Source organism: Globicephala melas, chromosome 2, assembly GCF_963455315.2.
Source record: "Globicephala melas chromosome 2, mGloMel1.2, whole genome shotgun sequence".
NCBI lineage: Eukaryota > Metazoa > Chordata > Mammalia > Artiodactyla > Delphinidae > Globicephala > Globicephala melas.
The window spans coordinates 150,479,769-150,501,593 of NC_083315.2; the positions used below are offsets into that span (position 1 = coordinate 150,479,769).

The 21,825-nt window shown below is 44.7% G+C and overlaps 1 protein-coding gene across 1 annotated transcript; it reads left to right on the forward strand.

The window, feature by feature from the left end:
* Nucleotides 1–730: 730 nt before the first annotated feature.
* Nucleotides 731–21,467, forward strand: BATF (basic leucine zipper ATF-like transcription factor). The gene is made up of 3 exons (XM_030831796.3): nucleotides 731–793; nucleotides 3,097–3,201; nucleotides 21,141–21,467. The coding sequence occupies exons 1-3, from the start codon at nucleotides 731–733 to the stop codon at nucleotides 21,348–21,350; spliced, it is 378 nt and encodes a 125-aa protein (XP_030687656.1). The 3' UTR covers nucleotides 21,351–21,467.
* The last annotated feature ends 358 nt before the right edge of the window (nucleotides 21,468–21,825 follow it).

Below are 21,825 nucleotides of genomic sequence, written 5' to 3' on the forward strand. Positions count from 1 at the left end.
TGTCTGATAGTCAGGAAAGGACCGTGCCCTTGGGCCCCTTCGCCCCTAGCCCACCCCAAGGCAGGCCGGGCTACAAGGGGAAAGGGGAAGGCCTCGCGCAAGACAGGACCGGCAGCTGTTTTCAGGTGAAAACCAGAAAGAAATCCCAGCCCCGCTGCTTTATTTTGGTTTAAAAATCAAGTCGGGTGACAATGGAAACTTTCCTTGCTGTCCTCTCCTTTCTGCCCATGTTGACAGAAGACAGACCTGCTAATTCTGGCTGGGGTTTTTCCCTCCCTCCGCTGTTTTTCTCTTTTATCTCCATCAATTGAAGAGAGCTGTTCTTTCAGACTGCCAAAAGGTATCTGGGGTTTTGTGTATTTTTTTTTTCTTTCTTTCACATAATTCTGTGGGTCTTTTCCCAGATATGTATTTTCTCTCAAGTTAACTTCTAACTTGTTTAAGTTTCCGCCCATGTGACTTCCAGCGCGAGTTACCAGAAACCACAAGAGAGAGAGAGAGAGGGCGCAAGCCCCAAAGCAAGCGACATGTCCCTGTGGGGAGCAGAGCCTCTGCACCCCAGAGTGAGGAGGCCGCTGGGGTCAGAGGTGGCTGCAAGGCGGGCTAGAGGAGGGCCCTGCGGAGGGGGGGTGGGCTGGTGGCCCGGGAGCAGTCAGGAAGGGAGGCCGGCTGGGGACAGGAGAACCCAGAGGCGCGAGGGGCTGCGTGGAGAGCCCGGAAGACTGCAGCCATGCCTCACAGCTCCGACAGCAGTGACTCCAGCTTCAGCCGCTCTCCGCCCCCCAGCAAACAGGTAGGGTCCTGCCTTCTCCTCCTCCTGCCTTCTGATTCTCCGGGGAAGGGCGGGGAGAGGGCCGGGCTGCCTGGGCCTGCCCCGGGAGCTGAGAGGCCAGGAGATGGCTGGTGGCAGGAGTTAGACTAAAGACACAGGATCTGCAGTGAGGCTGTGCATCTTGGCGGAGACCCTCGTCCTTCCACCCATCCTGCCAAATTATGTCCTCCTCATCCCCCGATGGTGCGCATCGCCTCCACCTCACCTGGGGTCCCACCCCAGGAAGCTTTCGAGGAAGCCAAGAGGAGAATTAGCACCAAAGAACTCTGGTCTCTCAGAGGAAAGAGTCTACCTCTCTCCAAGGCAGCAAAATGAGAGGAGGAGTCTTAACGCGGGCTACGGGCACGCACACCCTGAATGCTAGATGGTTGCCCAGGAGACAGCCCGCAGGACAAGAGAGGAAAGGGATGGGGGTAAAGTAAAAGGCGGCAGAAGAGCAAGTTGAAAGGAGCAGGACCCCGTGCCAGCTCAGAGGATCTATCTTACCTCCTGGGCATGGCTACTGTTCCTAGCACGGGTGGCGGAGAGAGGGCTGGGGGAGGAAGGAAATGAATCAGGAGATGGTTCTGGGGACTCGGAGACATTCCTTAGTAGCTCAGCTCAGCTCTGGGGAAACCAGAGAGATGAAGGTGGAGATTCTGGGAGCACTGGGAGTCTAGGTTGTGACTTCCACCTCAAAAGCTTTCAGCTTGAGGGTTGCCAAAAACAAGAAAACAAAAACGGGGCACCCTGGCTGCCTTTGCAGCTCCTGGGGCTTTCTCCTCACTACATCCCTCGACAGCCCTCTCGATAGGAAGCCCTCTTCCTTCTCATCTAATACATCAGTGGAGGACAATTCCTTATCCAACTTTGTGGTTTAAAAACTGCATTCTTTCATTAGCCTGGATATCCAAGAGGGCTTTCAAAATGCTGCAGACCAAATAACAGTATGTAAACATATACTAAAGCTTCTGTCATCAACATCTAACGGGAGAGCAGCAGGTAGGAAGGAGTCCTAGTGGAGACCTCTAGAGGACGAACAATCCAGTCCTCTGCTCAAGATGGTATCAGAGGGGTTCAGACTACCTGGAAGTTTGTACTCTTCTTAGGAAGGAAATTACTCATGGCTTTCCTGGTAACCTCGTTCCCCATCCCCCTTAGAGAAAGAGCACTTCCTTCCTATCTAACCAATTGCCCTCCGACTGCAATGGCCTGGAAGTATTGGGCACATTGGTGAGACATATGCTTGGTGGGCAGAGTCTTGCCCGAGGAACTGTGTCCCTCTAGCCTGTGGGGTCGTGAGAGGGGACAGGGCCGAAGGTACAGAAGGGTTTCACTCAGATTCCCCCACCTACCCTGCAGCATCTGGGGGAAAGCCGGAGCTAACCTCTCTGCGCACGTAGAGCACATGCCCATCTGTGGGGTGCACTTAGAGAACACCCAAGGTTCCCTGTGTCCTCCTAAGCACCCATCCACTATCTGCCGCGGCCAGGAAATCTCCACCATTAAAACTGTTCTTGGTCTCCAGTCTGTACTAGGCATTGTGCTCAGGGCCATGGGGGATATCAAGGTCACTGAGCATAATGAAGGGAATGCAGGGGAAGAAGAGGCAGATCTGGGAGAGGGACCTCGGTCCACGGGCACAGCAGAAGACACAAGGGGTACAAACCAGGAGGGTAGTGGTGGCAGGGGCGGGGGTGGCTTGGACAGGCATCAGACTTAGCATTGGAAGATGTAACTCTCAGATTACTGTGAGCTCTTGGGCAAGCTCTTTGAGCCTCAGTTTCCCCCACGTATAAGATGGAAATAATCGTATCAACTTCACAGAATTGGGGAATTCAACAGGAGCACCTCTGAGAAAAGGCACTTGCACAGAAGCTAGCACATAGTAGGTACTTAACAGAGTTTTGGGGAAAAAAATAGCAAGAAGGTTCTAGGCCAAAAGTTAGAGGGTGAGGGTGGAGCAGACCTGAAGAGGAGAGGTGATAAAACACACTTCATCGCCTTAACCATCTTTTTCCAAATACGGCCCTATTGAGTTCTCAAGCTCTTTTGCCCTCTTCCTGTATCTTTTGGCCAAAGTTATAGAGACCTAAGAGAGTGTAACAGAGTGTGGAGAAAAGTTCCCTTTTGGGTTCAGCCTTTTGGTAAATAGGGGAGTGGACGGGCAAGTAAAGATGAAGAAATGGAAGGGTGGACAGCAGGATATCAAACACCATGAGAGCCTGCCTCCACTCAGAAGAGAGTGTTAGACTCCCCTAATTCTCATCATCTCTGCTTCCCAGGACTCATCTGATGATGTGAGAAAAGTTCAGAGAAGGGAGAAAAATCGCATTGCTGCCCAGAAGAGCAGGCAGAGGCAGACACAGAAAGCTGACACCCTCCATCTGGTGAGTGTTCAGACCTTTCTTCACCCTCTTGAGCCGTAGGCATTGCTCCCCACCGCCTGTGGACTCCTGGACCATAGCTTTGAGTCTGCCTGCGTGGGGATGTGTATGTGGGGGAGTTGGTGGAGGGATGCAGGTGAGGCGGGGAGGGGAGGCTCTCCTGTGAGTGCATTGAGAAGATTCCGAAACAGGGGATGGGCCAGGAGGCTGAAAGAGAAATGAGTGCCAAGGGGGCACGAGGAGTAAAGGAGCTGAGTGTGGGCAGCCCAGAGGCTGGTGGAAGGCAGATGTACATGCTAAGAGATGGGGTAGCCTGAGACAGCTCCATCCCTCATGAACCCAGAGAGCAGAAGGCAGGACTGCCTTTGGGAGGAAGGTAGAAGGTGTAGAGGAGCCCATTGTCCCACAGTGCTGGGAACACATATAGTCCCATCCCCCGGGAGGCCAGTTGGGCAGCCACCCTGAGGTTTGCATTTGGGACAAGGAGGTCCACAGGGTGCTGCACCCCATACCTCTTTTCTGAACATTATTAAGGTTTGATTTCGAAATTTCTATTTTGATGATATCCCAAGGGGTCTGTGAAAGATACAGTTTCAGGTGCACGTATCTGGGATGGTCACCATCCTGGTTGAGTTGCCTCCAGTCTCACACTTTCTAGGGAAGCCCTGATCCCTGGCTTGAGCAGGCGCCTTGGGTGATCTGAACTGCATTTCTCCCAGCAGTCCAAGATCCTGGTCAGTGTTTCTAAATTCTGGCTGTGTGCTTCATAAAGCAAAGCTTCCTCCTCATCTCCCACACCTTACCACCTCTTTTCTCTTCGCTTTGCCCCTCAATTTGCTCCCTGTTCGACCAGCTCTTATTTCACTGGCTCCTTCCTCTTCCGTCCCTTCAGCCCTTCCTCTGACACCTCTGCCTTCTCGTCCCTCCTCCTGAGCCCTTCCCAAACCTCTGGCATCCCAGTAATTCATTCCAATGGTAAAAAGGGCAATTGACACCAAAAATGAATATGCTTATGGTTATTTGAAAGATTAGCCTGGTAATTGGCCAGTTAAAGAACAGTTGTTTTATTCCTGTCAAGAAAAAGTAAGATGTAGTTTTAGGTAAAAAGATGCTGCTTTTAGCCTTGTAAGGAAGCAGAGAGCAGGCTGCACCAAGATCTCTGATTGGATGCTCGTGTTTCATTTGAAATATATTCAACATGTCTTCCATTGCATACTAATGTAGTTTTATGTTCATGAATATTTGTTGAATTGAAAGAAAGAATGAATGAACACCAAGTCTGTTCTTCTCTTTGATGACTGTGATCAGTAGTCTAAATGTTAAGTTGGTGGTGGCCCTGCTTCTTATATGTTCTCCATGATTTCATTATGGCTTAGGGGCTCACAACACTCCAGTTTATTATTTTAAACTTGAAAATCTAGGATCACTCACTTGTCTCCATCGCAGTCTGATTCTAATTCAATATTCTTTGGAGCAAGCAAATGAACAAATAAATAGAAATTAGTAAGGATAAAACCTACCTTTTTGTAGAAGTAGACAATGTCCCAAGACTGGAAATATGTTACAAGCTTTATAAGTTTGTAATATTAAAAAATAAAAAACCCTGGAAACTAAGTAAAGCTCAGCAGTGCCACAGTCATAAGGACATGGTTTGAATCTCAGCTCTGCCAGTTTTTATCCGTATGACCCACCTTAGACCTTAGAGATGTTCTTAACCTCCCTTAGACTCAGTTTTCTTATTAGGAAAATGGGACAGTAACTACCTACCTCATAGAGATAGTGCATATAAAGAGGTCAAGCGTCAGTCACTGACATATCGTAAATATTCAAAAGTTTTGAGGATAATAAAAGTAATATTAATAATAGTTATTATTAGAAGAAACGATAATCACAACTAAGATTTTATGTATATGAATTTATACTAATATATAAATCACAGGATCTCAGGGCTGAAAGATTTCTTAAAGGCTGGAAAGTTCAGACACACGTTTGATGCTTGAGGCTCTCTACAACACCCTCCGGAAATGGTTCCCAGTGTATTGGTCACTTCTAATGATAGAGAGCTCCCTGCCTCCTAACACGAGCAGAGGAGTCTTCCTTATCTCGAGCTGCACCACTGTCTCCCTGGAAATTCAACCCCCTGGTCTTCCTTCAACCCCTTGGGGACGTATCAGTGAGGGTGACATGTATGTTTCTTTGCTGTGGCAAGGTTTTCAACACTAACTAATCTGTCTCTCTTTGCAAGACAAGAGTTAGAACCAGAAGATTTAGCCCATCTGATTATACTAGGCATGGCTCTATTGGGATAATCTCTGGGGGTTGGGGGTCCCTGGAGCCCCCAGTCATGTAGTCACCGCATCCACACTCAAACCCCCAGCCTCAGTCTCTAGAATGTTCTCATCTTTCCCACACCTGGACACAAACTCCTCCCCACTCCTTTCTTTTGAGCACCCCGGCACTCATCTTCAATTTTTGCCCAGTGAGTAGGACACCTCAGAGTTTACACAGCAAGCCTGAGGGTTGCAACCAATGCGATTTATGTTTCTTGACTTTGGGTGGAAGCTTTTGGCAGCAACAGGTAAATCTGCCACCATCAAACAGAGGGTTTGGCTGTGATCTGAAATGTTCATTTCCTCTCAGACAATCATCACCCATCTTCTGCATCCATTATCCTCTTAATTATGTTTGTGATTCAGGTAGAAAACCTTCTACTTTACCACCAGCATTCTTAAGGTTGGGTGCTTGGTTTGCCCTTCACTCCTTTCTGTGCTTGTCTCCACATGCTGAGGCTCTGGAACCATTCTCTGGCCCTCAGACATAGCCATAGGACTCATCTACAAGATGTTAAAGACCAGGGTTTAGAAATTGCTGAGCGTACAGTACCAAGTTTGTACTAGTGTGCTAGCCTCATATATGCTGGGATAAACATTGATTTCTCGGTTTCAACTTTGTCACTGTTCTCTCTCTTAAAATACCAAAAGAATTATCCTGTTTCTCTAGTGAGAGTGTGGGATACCTATTATTTAACGTTTTCAGTATCTATCCTATAAGTGGTTTACACCGAAACACTGTGTATTGATTGCTTTTGAAATAGCAGAGTAGGGAAGTTGCTGCTTTCAGCAATGTGTTTAACCTCATGCCAATGTTATAACATCTCTGGCCTTGACTATCCCTCACATAAACCGAATCAGGTGCTTCTTTTCATACTTGTGATTATCAACAAGGTCCACATTCCGTGGGGTTTTTTTGCTTTGTTTTTGTCTTTTTTGTCTGCACCTCATGGCGTGCGGGATCTTAGTTCCTGGACCAGGGATCGAACCCATGACCCCTGCAGTGGAAATGAGGAGTCCTAACCATTGGACCACCAGGAATTCTCCCACATTCTGTTTTAATTCTCTTTTGGTTGGTGTCTCAAACAGCACTCATCGCACTCAGTTCCTTTTCTCTCGCAGTCAACTATAGAGTCCATTAGGCATAGTAAAGGCATTGATTAAAAGGAGAAGGTCATATCTTGACCCGTTCACTTTCAAAAGATATTAGTAGCTAATAAGTGTATCCAAGATAGTCAGCTGAAAAACTAAGAAAAATAATAGGAATCCAGTCAGCTTTCAAAGTTAACACAAAAAGTAATAACTTTTCCTAGGCAAATTAGATTACAAAATTTAATAGGAAGAAAGATTCTGTTTATAATACCAAGAACAGCAAATGGAAGGAAGGACTAAATTTAACAAAAAATACGCAGGGTTTAATTTTTTAAACTTCAAAATTATTCTAAGTGATTAAAAAAACACTCAAATAAATGGAAGTATACCTTATGTAAAGATAGCAATTTTCCTTAAGTTAATTTAGAAATTGAATTAATTTAATATGATCTTAATAAACTAGGATTTTCTGGGTATTGGAGGAAAACGAAATTAGCTATTCTAAGTACCTGGAGAAAAATAACCATGTGAGAGTTTCCAGGAAAATTCTAAAGAAGGAGGGTGATTAGAGACGATTAGCTGAATAAGATATTAAAGTGAATTACAAATATAGATTTCAAAGCAGTGTGGAAAAGACAAAACATTGGACAGAATAGAACACAGAAATAGACCCCCAAGCAAGCTCAAATTTAAGACCCCAATACATATGTCAGTTCCTAAGACACAAGTACAGATGCAAAATGTCTAGGATGGCATTTCAAACCAGAGAGAGAAAGATGAATTATTCAATAAATAGTGTAGGGACTAAATAAATAGGGACAACTGGCTAGTCATTTGAAGAAAAAAAAAAAAGGTAGAGTTTTCATTTCTTATACAACACACACATAGATTAAATGTGGGAAAAAATTAAAGAAATTTGAAAAAATTAGCATTAAAATATTTATCTTGGAATGAAGTCTTTTCCGGATAAAATGCAAAACCCTGAAGCCATAAAGGGAAAGATTGATATACATTACCTTTATACATGAAAAGTGAAAGTGTCTATACAGCTCAAAGTACCTAATATGCAAAATCAAAGGCAAGTGAAGACTGGGAAAAATACCTGCAACACAAATGACCAAAAAAGGGCATATTTGCTTAATATATGAGAGCTCTTATGAATAAGAAAGCGCTCAACAACCCAAAAGAAAAAATGAGCGTTAATTAGGAATAGGCAATTTACAGAAAGAGAGAAATAAATGGCAAATAAATATGGAAAAGGTGCTAGACCTTACTTAGTTAGGGAAATGACAAAGCAACAGTTAGATCCCCTGCCAGATTGGCAAAGACAAAAAATGTTGCTAATACACCATGTTGCCAAGGTGATGGATAAGCAGGTACCACCACACACTACTAGAAGTCTAAGTGCGTACAGTTCCGTTAGAGGGCAATTTGACCATGTCCATCCAAATTACAAGTGCACATACACTGTAACTCGGCAATTTTACATCTAGGTGTCTGTTTAGAAACATACCCACAGATTGCACAATTATGTACATGTAAAGATAACCATTGCTGCATTGTTTTTCATAGCAAAGACTGGAAACTAGCTAAATATTCATCAGTAAGGGACTCAAATAAACTATCGTTTGTTCATTCAGTGGATACCACGAAGGTGTTAAAATAACGAGTTATATACAGATGTGCTAATCTGAAAAGATTATCTATATACTCTTAAGTGAAAAAGTATGAGTATGGTATATAGTTGTCTCCCATGCATATTTTTAATAAAAAGAAAAACATATGTGCATATGTGTATAAACTTTAAAATTTTCAAATAGGTTTCCCCCCAAAATTGCTAACGATATATATTTCTGAAAAGTAGGACAAAAGGTCTAAAGCAGGAGAGAGATACTTTGCATTTTTTTTTACCTTTTTATATAGTTTGGATGTTTTTATCATGTGCTTTTATTTTTATAATGTAGATATTTAAATTCCCAATATCGATCATTATTACATATGCATTAGGATGATTTCTTTTCTAATTTGATTTCAAACATTGAATAGTCTTCCATTGTGACATTTTATCCCTTGAACATCCTACATAAATATCTCAGTCCTTTGGGACAACCAACTGTCAGCTGGGATTTGTAATGAGTAATCCTAAGGTCTCCAGCGCTAGTAAGAGATGACAGACCAGTTTCATTTGTGTGGTTATCCTGGTAATTGTAGGATATCTCTGGTGCCTTGGAGCAGGAAGGATTTTGAGTCTGTATCCCAGGTTAGCAGGAGAGTTGAGATCAGTTGAGAAACTTTGTTCATGAAAAGGCTAAAAGTAGAGGGGGTGGTGGGCAGACAGCAATATTAGCCGAGAGCTGTGATGTTGACAAGTCAGACCTGGCCTTGAGGGTGGAACTGGAATAAAAGTACAGTAACAGGGCCAAATCTGGAGCTGGAACTTCAGGTACTTAGATGGGGGTAGGACAGGTGCTTGCCTGGGGCTGGCTCCTGAAGGAGTTTCACATTAGTTTAAAATAAGAAAAAGATTTACAGGTTCCAGGGTAGATCTTTAATGCCATATGTAACAAACATCATGAGTGTAAATTATGCCTGAAATTAAGTTGTTGCTGTGAGAAATAAGGTATTTACAATTGGAGGGAAACTGAGTAATGGAGGAAACGAAGCTCAGCAAAGATATTAACTTCCTGGGCCTTCTTAGAAAGAGACACTGTTGTTCTTGGTTTTCTGGGAAGGCCTGGGAGAGAAGCCTGTTCATGGTCCTTTTTCATTCCGTCAGTTTTTTTCTCTCTCTGGGAGACCATGCCATAAGATTTATTGGCATAGAGAAATCACAGGTAAAATAAAATAAAATAAAACAAAACAAAAAGCTAGAAAGTATGTTTTAGCTAGTTCCACCCTAAAGAAGTTCAGTGTAAAATCAGTGAACTTTCTGTGGAAAAGAGCCATTTCTCTTGGGCCTCTATTGCTATGAACTTCTTTTTATTAAAAACATATTAATTGTATTAGGTTAAGTAAGTTGTCTGAGGTCATACATCTTGTAACTAGGTCTGTCTGACTGAAGAGCCCATCTTCCTAACCACTAGGCAACACAGCCTCTTCCTTTGGACTCGCATGAAGATGTATTCATCTTCCCTAACTGATCCTCCTTGAATCTCTTCCTGAATTTTTTTCTCTTGTTCTTTAAGCAACATCCTCCAAAGTTGACACTCTTCCTCCTCCATCATTAGGCCTAGTCGAGAAATTAATGATGTCTCTAAGCAATAGATTGATATAGCCATTGAGACCATTTTTAAATAAAGCTGTGTAGCAATAACTATTAACATCTTGCTCTTTGGTGCAGCAATTCCACTTACAGGAATTTGAAGAAACGATGCACAAAGATGCTCAATTCATCATTATTTGTGAACAGTAAACACTTTATCAATACTATAAAATTGGACATATACCCAACGACTGGAGATTAAGTATATTACGACACATTCATATGCTAGAATTTTATGCTGGCAATAAAAATGACTAAGTGGATCTGTATTTATCAACAGAGAAAGATGTCAATTACATAGCACTGAGAGAAAAAGCAAGTGACAAAGAGTATGCAGAGTATAATTCCATTGATGTAAAATTTGTGGTTTGGAGGGCATGTTTGCATGCATAAAGAGATGTCTGGAAGAATATTCTCCAAAATGATAATAATGGTTATTTCTGAGTGGTTGAATTTTGAATAGCTCACCTTATTCCTGGTACTTTTCTGTAATTCTTTTTATTATGATGAATATATACCATTTAAAAAATCAGAATAAAAAATTAGACTATTCTCATTTGGGAAGGAAAAACACACTAAGGAATTCACCAGCCCTAACTGCTTGTCCTACTGACAATGGGTCAGTATGGTTATGGTCGGGAGGCATGTTTGAAAGGAGGCCAGCTTCTCACCAGTCTTGGCATTATAAGGAATTTCTGTCTAATGCGATTACATGTCCCAGGTCAGAAATTGATGACACCCATTCAGCTGAAGTCTTCATGAAGCTGTTCTCAGCAGCTACCAGACTACTTTCTCTTGGAAAGGATGAGGGAGTCTCTCTAAACCCCAAGCTGCTCTGTAGGACTAGGTCTGGCCCTCTGAGTCCTAAGGGGTTCCATAGATTGATTCCACAGGACAAAGTCCCCTTCAGATTGTGGGGTATCTGTAGAGAAGCCTGCCATGGGTTCACATGGTAGCTTGTGGAGGGAATAACAAAAACTATGGTCATACACCATTCTTGATGGAATCACAGAATTAAAAGGAAACCCAGAGATACTCTAGGTCACCCTGCTGTGTTACCAGTGAGGACACTGATGTCTTCCTTAAGGACACCCAAGAACCCAAACCTCTTGCCTTCCCACCTCTTGCTTTTGTTTTTGTGCCACTTTGCTGAACAGGACTTTGCTCGGCAGATGGTGTTGCCCTCACATGTCCTTTTGCAAAGGGTGAGCCAAGAAGTAGGCCATTAACTAGGACACGTAAACGGCCTAGGCACTCTTCAGCAACAAAACCCAAGCACGCAGCAAGAGACGAAAAAGGCAGAGAGTCCCAGGCTGAGAGGGGCTAAGTTTAAATGTTCCTTTATTTAAAAAAGGTCTTAAAGTTGTAATCCAAAATCAAAAGGACAATGACGTATTGGGGGAAATATTTGTGTCAAATTAAATAATTTCAGATTTAATATTTTCTTTTTTAAAGAATTTTTTTTGATGTGGACCATTTTTAAAGTCTTTATTGAATTCGTTACAGTATTGCTTCTGTTTTATGTTTTGGTTTTTTGGTCGTGAGGCATGTGGGATCTTAGCTCCCCGACCAGGGATTGAACTTGATCCCCCTCACACTGGAAGACGAAGTCTTAACCACCGGACCTCCAGGGAAGTCCCCTTGATTTAATATTTATACTATAGAAAGAACATTCTTTTTAAGAAAAACATCAAGACTCCAATAGATAAGTGGGCAAAGGCTATGAACAGAAAGCTTACGTAACATTTTTTCCTACCAAAATGAAAATAACCCAATTTTCTATTCTGATTGTGCAAACAATATACACTATGGATTTCTCAACCTCAGCAATATTGACACTCTGAGTTGGACAACTCTTTGTTGTGTATGTGGGAGGGGGTTGGCCCCCTGCACTGTAAAATGTAAAATCTACCCACTAGATGCCAGTAGCACGACCTCACCCCTCTAGTTGTGAAAATCAAAAATATTTCTAAATCTTCCCAAATGTTCCCTTGGGGGGCAAAATTGTCCTTGGTTGAGAATGCTGTACTAGCGAATAGACATGCAGAAATCTTATTCTTGGTAATTGATAACTTGTAACATTAAAATGAAATTAAGAAACCTTCAAGAAGTTAGTTGGCAAAATAAATTATTTAAAATTACGACACCTAAATCCCAACGAAGTTGTAGTAAAATTAATATATACATTCACTGTCGATGACATTGTATATATTACATAACCCTTTTACAGCAATACTTACATGAACTGGAAGATGTTCACTGCAGCATTATTTATAATAGCAACCAAAATGTCCAATATTAGAAAGCCATGTTAAGTAAATTGTGGATCATCTATTTGTTGACGTCACCATTAAAAGAATAATTATGGTGATTTTTTAAGTATGACAAAAAGGAAAATACAAATTGTATATGTACTCTGAGATTTTATAAAAATAAGTATCCATGTTCGTTAAAAAGGACAAGATGGCAACATATACAAATGAAAAGAGTCACGTTTAGAGGACTGTGATCATGGGTGGGTATACTTTTTAAAAAATGTCTTTAGTTATACTGTATATTTTTTATTTAAAGACATAAAAAAAGATCAAATAGAGCGCTGAGTGAATTCTGGTAGAAATCGAGGATGAGAACAGAGAGGGTATCATTGAGTTAGAATTTGGGGGGCAGGCTTTGGTAGGAGATCTTATCATTTATCATCCAAATAGGAACACTTATGAGTGAAAAGAGGCACTAGTAGAAATTACACTAGGAGGGTAGCTATGAACTGGGACTGTCCCTGTAAACATCTGGTCACGCTGGACTTAGGGGAACCAAGGAGGGTGACCTAAAGCTCTTAGGAAAATTCAAGAGTAGTAATAAATTTTAGAGCCAAGCAGAGGGGACTAGATTCCTGGTACCAAAATGCAATTTCCTGCACTAGATAACTCTGTAACTAACATATTTTCCAGGTACTCAGCTGGCACAAGACTATGCCTTATAGCTAAGAGTTTGGGGAGGTCCAGAAAATGACAAAAGCAAAGGCCATACTCCTAGTACTAGAGCTCACGTCAGCAGAAATAATTCATTCTGCTGTACAAGTATATGTGAAATGCCTCCTACGGGCATTTTTTCTAGGCGCTGAGAATTCAGCTGGGACAAGACACACTAAGTCCCTGATTTCAGGGACCTTACGTTCAACCAGAAGTCAGACTGGAAAATCAACTGACCAATCGTTATTTATTGTTTCACTAATCACACAAAGGGAAGAGGGCTTTGAAGAAAACCAAACAGTGCAATATTGACAGAGACTTAGGGACAGGGATGGGGACAGTGATCAAGGAAGGTCTTTCTGAGGCCCTGACATTTGAGATCAAATACGAGTCAAGAGAAGGAGCCTGGGAAGATCTGGGGAAAGGATGTTCTCTTGCAGAGACTTCAGGTCAAACTGTGAGGGGCCTGTCAGGGTCAGAAAGATGCCTTGTGGGGCCTGGGACTGTGAAAGCATGAGGAGGAACTCAGGAACAAAGGCCACTGTGCTGCAGGGAGCAGGAACCAGATTGGGGGTGGGGGGTGGGGGGAGGGTCAACAGAATGAATTCAGATTCAGTGGGGACAGAGTGGGGGCAGATATATCTGAAGCTAAATTCTGATCTACAAAATGGGAAGCAATTACACCTCACTGGGCTGTTTGAGAGTTTGTTCTCTGAACAAATGTAAAAACAAAGCAATAGTGCGTTTTTTGTCTGTTTTGCATTGGAGAGAAGACTTTATTTGCTTAATGCAGAGAGGCTGGCATTTTCCTATAAATCAATCAGGTAAAGATATCAGATGTATTATCATATATGAAAACATATGCCCTACTTTCCAGTTATTTATATGAACTTTAAGAACACAAAGGGACTTCCCTGGCTGTCCAGTGGTTAGCCCTCCGTGCTTCCACCGCAGGGGACACAGGTTCGATCCCTGGTCGGGGAACTAAGATCCTACATGCCAAAAAAAAAAAGGACGCTAACGGTTTCACTGGCTGGGCTTTTCACCACCACTGGTCAAGTCTCCTTTGCTTGGTATGGTTCAGACAGGTCAAGTTCAAGCCAGGGAAACTGTATGCAGGGTTCTCACAGTGGTGTGATTCTGCTGTCCCCACTCCATAGCTTCAGTTTGGGGAACAAAAGCAGGGGTTTGACTGGGCCTTTTTTAAGAAAATGAATACCTTACACTCACTCGTAACTATCCTAGAGTTAAAAGTAGAAGCTATAAAAGTACTTAAATGCTTGGTTAAGCACTCCCTGGGGAATTTCATGGACATCACAAACAGCAGACCCTTCAAATGTAGGTCTCAGATTTTAGTAAATTATTATAGACTCCAAGTAGGCAATCAAGCAACATGATTTTACTGAACACCTACTATGTGCCAGGCACAGTCCCAGTCACTGAGGACAAAACAGTGAAGACAAGGATAGCTCCCGTCCTCATGGAGCTCAACAATCTAAAGGACAACTAATTTGATAAAGTTATCATTAATGAGATTCCAATAAGTGCCTTACCTCTCACCTTTCTGTAAGAATGAACTATCCTGGGCTACTTGAAATTTTCACCAAATGTGATTCTTTGCCTTGAACAGTCATTAATTTTTTTTTTTTTTTTTGCGGTACTAGGGCCTCTCACTGCTGTGGCCTCTCCTGTTGTGGAGCACAGGCTCCGGACGCGCAGGCTCAGCGGCCACGGCTCACGGGCCCAGCCGCTCCGTGGCACATGGGATCTTCCCGCACCGGGGCACGAACCCGTGTCCCCTGCATCGGCAGGTGGACTCTCAACCACTGTGCCACCAGGGAAACCCAGTCATTTACTTTTAGAAAAAATTTTTGACTTAGAAATGTCCTCCTCCTTCTTTAAAGTTCTTTATATTATAGTTATATTATTCATACTATGTTATACAATAAAATTATTTAATAAAATAAAAATATATAAATATATAACATATGATATAATAAATTTAACAAAATCAAACATTGTATATATTTATATTGTTATATTATTTTAAAGAGGAATCCACTATGAACATAATTGTCAAGTCGTTCCTCATTAAGCTCACCTGGGAAGTGTTTTTTTAATCTTGATGCCTGAGACCCAGTCTGGAACAATTAAATTGGAACCTGTCAGGGGTGAAATCGAGGAATTAAGATTTTTTTTTTTTTTTTTTTTTGTGGTACGCGGGCCTCTCACTGTTGTGACCTCTCCCGTTGCGGAGCACAGGCTCCGGACGCGCAGGCTCAGCGGCCACGGCTCACAGGCCCAGCTGCTCCACGGCACGTGGGATCTTCCCGGACCAGGGCACGAACCCGTGTCCCCTGCATCGGCAGATGGACTCTCAACCACTGCGCCACCAGGGAAGCTCCAGGAATTAAGATTTTTTTATAGCTCTTCAGGCAACTGCAGTGTACAGCCAGGGTTGAGAATCAGGGAGCAGTGACATTTGAAGCCTGTCAGGTGCGTGTGGTGGAATGTGTGCAGTGAATTTGGGGCAATTTTGTGGGTATATACCCAGACAGTCTGTCTCAGAGGCCCGGCAGCTTAAAACAAAACAATTCAAACCTTGATGTTGATGGCAATGATTAGTTGTTTGTTTTTCAAAATTGGACTTGCTAGTGATAACCTTTCTAACTTGAGGTATCAGTCAGGATTGCATTCTGCTATGAGTTATAGAAAAACTATCAAACAGAGGCATCAACAAGTCACCATTTGTATTTTGTATTTTTCTCATATACTAAGAAGTTCAGAAGTAGACAGTCCAGGGATAGTGCAAGGATGTCGTCAAAGAACCAAGCTCCTTCTTTCTCTCTGCACAGCCATCCTCAGTATGTGGATGAGTTTTCATCCTCAGGGCTGCAAAATGGCTGCTGAACCTCCAGGCATCAATCCGTGTCCAGGGAGGGTAGCCTTTGTCTGGTGAAGCTCTACCTTTTTCCCTGAGGAGAGAAGCTCGTCCCTTCTCTTCCTACCCCCTACCCCCCCCCCATTTCTGCTTATGTCTTATTGGTCAGACTCTGTCGCATGGTCATACTTACCTGCAGGGGAAGCTGGGTAATTGAGGAATTCTTTTCCCAGCCTCTCTAGAGGAAAGCAGGGGGAAGGAGTTTGGAACAGATATTGAGTGAGCCAACCTATAGTGTTTCTCACACACGAGGTCAATGAAATCATAGCCCTGAAAGCCAAAGAACAGGAGAGAGGAACCCAGGCAGGGGCCTGAGGGGCATGGCTGACGTGGCTAAACATCAGTGGATGATGAGGTGCTGACGGCCCTGGAGCTTCAGCTTTAAGGTATGAAAGTGAAGATTTCTCCAGAATTATTCAGTGCAAAGACCTGTGGTTTAGTGATTCCTCTTCTCTTCTCATCTGGTGAGGAACAGGAGTTGGAGTTAATTTCCCCAGGATTCAGGGGAAAGGTAGGCATAGATCCCACTATGGCTTGGGATGTGCCCTACCTCTCAGTTCACAGACTCCTCCAGGAAACCTGGGCTCCACCCTATGTCTGCATGGGGGACAGGGGTCCGAAACTGCTGGAGACTGAACAAATAACTGGGTGTGAGGGACATGAGCTTGACACACTACTCTCGCATTGAAGTGTGGGTGGGAGCTGAAAGGTCACCTTGCCAATAAATGACTGCATGTTCTGTTGAGGAGGAAACACACAGGGACTATTTTCACCCTTCTGGAAAGTGTGATTAGAAAATTCAAGGAGAAGGTCAAGGCACAAACCAGAACTGGCAGGAAGGAGGACCAAGCCCTGCTCAGAAGGCCTGGAGAGGCCCTGCCAGAGCCTTGGGTCAGGGCCTGTCCTCAGCCTTGGTCCCAACTGGCTTCCCTGTGGGTAAGGGACCCACCTGGGGATTCCCCATCATTCAAGCACTCTACAGTGACCCGTTACTTGGCCCCTCCACTAGGGAATTTCCCAGAATGTTCCCACACCCCCAGAAGCCTCCTCCTTAGCCACCCCCAAGCTGCTTGTGGTTCCTGGTAGGGGTGGCATCAAGTAACCTCACAGGTGAGTGTGAACTGTGAACATTAGCAACTCAATTTGCACGAGGCGGGAAAAGAGGGAAGATGAAATTGGAAAGTCAACCAGGCTGAGGCCTCACAGGAGATAATTACCAGATATCATAAGATTTAAACAGACTTCAAAGGCAAGAGAGCATGGTGGGCACAGACTCTGAAGCCAGACTGTCTCAGTTCAAGCACTGGTGCTGCAACTGACAAGCTGTGTGACCTTGAACAAGTTACTCAACTTCTCTGTACCTTAGGTTTTCCTCTTCTGTAAAATGTGGCTAATAATATTATCTACCACATAGGATTGTTGCAAAGATTAAATATAATGATAATTGTAATTATGTAATTGGGCACATGGTAGCACCCAATAAATGTTAGTTATTATTAAATCAAACTGGATTATTCTTTTAAAATTTTGGTTTCTACTAATCTTTCTCATATAAATTGAGTCTATGTACTCTGCTCCCAACACACCTACCCCTTCCCAACAGTTAGAGGCTCTGGTTGGCTAATATACACAGGTAGTCAGTTTAAAATCTGAAATATTTGAGTTGCAGAGGGCTTGGAGATCTTCTAATCCTGTGGTTTTCAACATTCACTGCACATTAGAATCCCCTGGGGAGCCCTTAACAGCCCAATGCCCAGGTGCACCCAGACGGATTAAATCAGAATCAGGCATCAATACTGTTAAAACTTTCCAGGGATCCCACTGATCCCAGCGTGTGACCAAGGCTGAGAATCATTGTGTTGGTCCAGTCTTCCTGTTTTAAAGTGAGGCAACTGGGGCTCAGAGTGGGAAAGGGAGTCACCGAGGGTCACCCAGCCAGGACAAGGACCAGGACCCCCGTCCACAGTTAACTGATGGAGCCCACCATTGTCACATATTTCGGACCTCACTGTGCATCTGGGGAAGGTCTGGCCTCGAGTTAACCCTCTCACAGAGTAGCAGGACAGGAGATTCCCTCCCAACTCAGGTCAGGAGGCGATGATCAGCTCTGTGATTGGAAGAGTGTAACCAACTCAGGGTTCTTGTACTGTGTTTAAGGATCACCCAAAGCAAGACCCAGTTTTCTCTTGGAAGGCTACTGATCTTAGTGACCTTCAGAGACCCTAAGTCACGAAGTCTCTCAGGAGAAGCCATGGGTGTGTTAAAAGGAGCCTAGGGCTGAGGATGGGGAAGCCCTGAGCCCAGCCCTGCTCTGCACCTACATGGTTATGGGGCTTTGGATCAATCACTCAGAGTTTCTGGCCCTCTGAGAAAGTCAGTGTCTTGAGGTGAATCTATAGCCCTTTGCCCTAGCAGCTGCTGCCACCAGCCTGTAATAATTCTGGGGGGTGTGTGCAATAGGTTTGTCCCAGGGTCTCAGTTGGCCTCATCTGTAAAGTAGGGATAGTAGCAGCTGGCCTTGCATGGCCACCTCAGAGGGTTACTGTGAGGAGGCTGAAGTGCCTGAATGAATTCCAAAAAGTAAAAAGCAGGTTACTTGGAAGCCCAAGGGCAGGCTCACCCCTCCCCCATCACAGGAGAAGACATGCATGTTAGAAGCCAAAATTTACTTTCTAAACATTACTTTCCTTTTCCCCTTGAGTTCTTGGTTTCCAGCCCCCACTGGGAATTCAGGGGGAAATTAGAGGGGTGTGATCATGGTACCTCTGGGTCAAGAGCTGCTCCCATGGCCACCTTTGCCATCTGTCCCCGTGTGAGAGCCCCTTCCACAGCATGACGGCCCCAGGGAGGGTCAGAGTGGACCAAGCAGTGGCAGGTGGGGATGTGGAGGGATGAAAACCCCAGATCAGCCACTTCCTTCTGCGAGCGAAGTCAAACTCTTCCTCTGCTAAGTGTCTGGCTGGCGGCAGGTCCCCTGGGCTGGCAGTACTGCTTTCTCTGGGGCCCTGGCGGGAAGCAGTCTTGCTTCCCAAGGTAAAGACAAGTTTCTTGTCACAGTTGGTTATTTTCTACTTAGAGGCGGTGGCGGTTATGAATGCTCTCCTAGCGCTCTGGGATCTCCCAGGAGGGCGGGGAGAGGGAGAGGAGAAAGCCAGAGCTCAGCAGGGCTCGCTGAGGGAGGAAGAGCCCGCTGTCACTTCCCGAAAGCTGGGCCGGCCTCTAGGCGGAGAGAAGGTCAGAGCGATTGGTCCCTGCGGCCCGCCTACCCCACCCCTCCCTTCTGCCTCGGGGTTTGCCCAGGCTCTTTGGAGCACAGAACTTACAGTAAATGTTGTCACCAGTGGAAACTCTCAGAGGGGGTGAGGAAAAGGGCTAGAGGAAGGGGCCAGGACTCCCGGCCCCCAGTTCCCGTCTTACCAACACCCCCCCGGTCTCATGTGTTGCTTTATCTTACCTTTTGGTAAAGAGGGGATGCCCTCTCTCTGGGATGTGCCCGGAAACAACCAAATGGTAAGATGAATGAGCCGGTCACACCCCACAGAAGCGGCAGCCCACGCCCCTGACTCTATCATCACGGCTGTTGGTATCCCAACTCCCCCACCCCATTTTAGAGATGGGGGTTTTCTCTGTACTGACCTAGGCACATTTTCTAGCTCAGTGCCACATACAGGAAATGCCAGGCTGAGGCTGAGCACGCTCACACTTGTTCTGTACAAACGGATGGAATCTGGCTTGATGGATAAGGCCACATTCTCCTCTACCACTTAAAAAGAACCCCCAGGTGCATGGGTTAGGGCAATTGGCAGTGTAACTAGCTCTCATTAACCTGTAGCTCATGCTCCTGATGGATTATCTAAGGCAAAATTTAAATGTCAAGTTATCTCACATCTGCTCATTCCCCACTGTAATTCTGAGTCAACTTCTGGTCCAGCCGTTGATGTCATCAGGCAGCCAATCAACAAACACTTGAGTTCATACTCTAGGCCAGGCACTTAATAAGTGCTTGAATAATTAAAATAAATTTATTACCATATTTAACATTAATATCTATTGTTTTCAAACTTGCCTGATCATCAGAATAATCTGGGGCACTTGTTAAAACTTCAGATTCCCAGAATTCACAGAAAATCCCAAACCCACTGAGTTCAAATCTTTAGATTTGAGGAAGGGCCTGGAACTATATTTTTGTCAGGCCCTCAGATTAATTCTAATGATACAGCAAGTTTGGAAAATACTAACCTAAGTGAAACAGAACTAGAAAAATAAGATCTGGACTCCAAATATTAGGTCGCTTTTTGAACTGAAATGTAATTTATTTGCATCTCCAGTGCTATTTTTCCTTCCTCTGTGGGTACCAATGATTAGCCCAGAAGGTCTATTTGAGTCAAGGAATGTGAACCTTAAAATCACATTGGAAATGAAATTCCCCTGGGTTTTCTGAAGGTGGGATCGTTTTCCAGTAAATGCTAATTACCAGGGTGTCATTGTTGATTAATTAATGATGTGATCAGTAATTAGCACTCTTTACCCTGAGTTTTTCTGATTAGCATGTTATCTGATGGTTCCCTTAAGCAACAGGGGAAAGGTGTTTCTGGAAAAAAGGAAGCACAGGTGCTTGGGACACACCCAGAGTACCACAGAACAAGCTGCTGGAAGAGCAGAATGGCGTGGAATCGAACGCTGTGCTGGAGTTTGACTATTTACTATTTAGAAATACCCTAAACATTCTAGAATCTGGGTGAAGTAGACAATTAACCGTGGACTCCATTTGTAAGACTAAATGCAAATGGTAACGTTAGGAGAAGACACCGTATAACATAGAGAGGAAAAGACTGAAATTAGTTTAAGACGGTCTCACAAACTCTTTTTGATTTTTGCTGGGCTCTAGCCTCCCAGCCGGTTTCCCTCGACATATACTTGCCGCTCTCAACCCTCATACACACTCACAGAGATCTATGCATGTACACCTGCACACAAAGGAGCACACATGCAAATTCACGCATGCCTTCACACACACGTCTCTCTTAGTTGGGACCATATGAAACCGCCATTCTTACAGGTCAAAACAGACAAGTAGCAATTTCATATGGTTCAAGCTAAAAGCTATGCATATACATGCACAAATATACGTGTGCTCTAGATGCACCCATCCACACACAGGACACATACAAATATATATGCACACGTGCACACTCGCATGTGCAGAAAAAATCACCGATGCCCTTCTCCATGGCTGTGCTAGTGAAAATCTAACGCAGACTCCCGCTTCACAACGCCCCCCCGCCCCGCCCCCGCAATCTTGCAGAGCGCTGACATTAACCTGCAACGCCCATCCTTTCCGCTCGCAGGAGAGTGAAGACCTGGAGAAACAGAATGCAGCGCTGCGGAAGGAGATCAAACAGCTCACGGAGGAGGTGAAGTACTTCACGTCGGTGCTGAGCAGCCACGAGCCCCTGTGCTCGGTGCTGGCGCCCGGCGCGCCCTCGCCCCCCGAGGTGGTGTACAGCGCCCACGCCTTCCACCAGCCTCACGTCAGCTCCCCGCGCTTCCAGCCCTGAGCTCCCCGAGGGCGGGAGAGAGCGGAGCCCCCAGCCCCGGCTGCTCCCAGGCCTCGGGAGGGGCACGCAGACTGTGGCCAGCGGCCCTCGTCCCTCAGCGCCCTCTCTCGACCCGGAGACCCGGAGGCGGAGGCCTGGACCGGGATGGAACACAGGACGCAGCTGCTGGACGTGTGAACGGCCTCCCGAAGCGTGGCCAACCGCCCGGCAGCGTGGGCTGGACCTTCACGTGGGTGGGAGGCCGGATCCAGAGCTATGTCAAGCATAACGCCCAAGTCCCATGGCACAGAGGGAGGAGGGGTAGGGAAGGGTTATTTTTCTAAATAAATGTCTTAAAAGAAACCAGTCTGGCCAGGGCTTGAAACCTTAAGTTCTGTGGGGTTGGGGTCGTTATTGGTTCTTGGCCTCAGGAGCCCTTAAAGCTCCGGAGATTCAGCTAATATTGCTTCTTTTCCACGGCTTGTTAATCTACTTG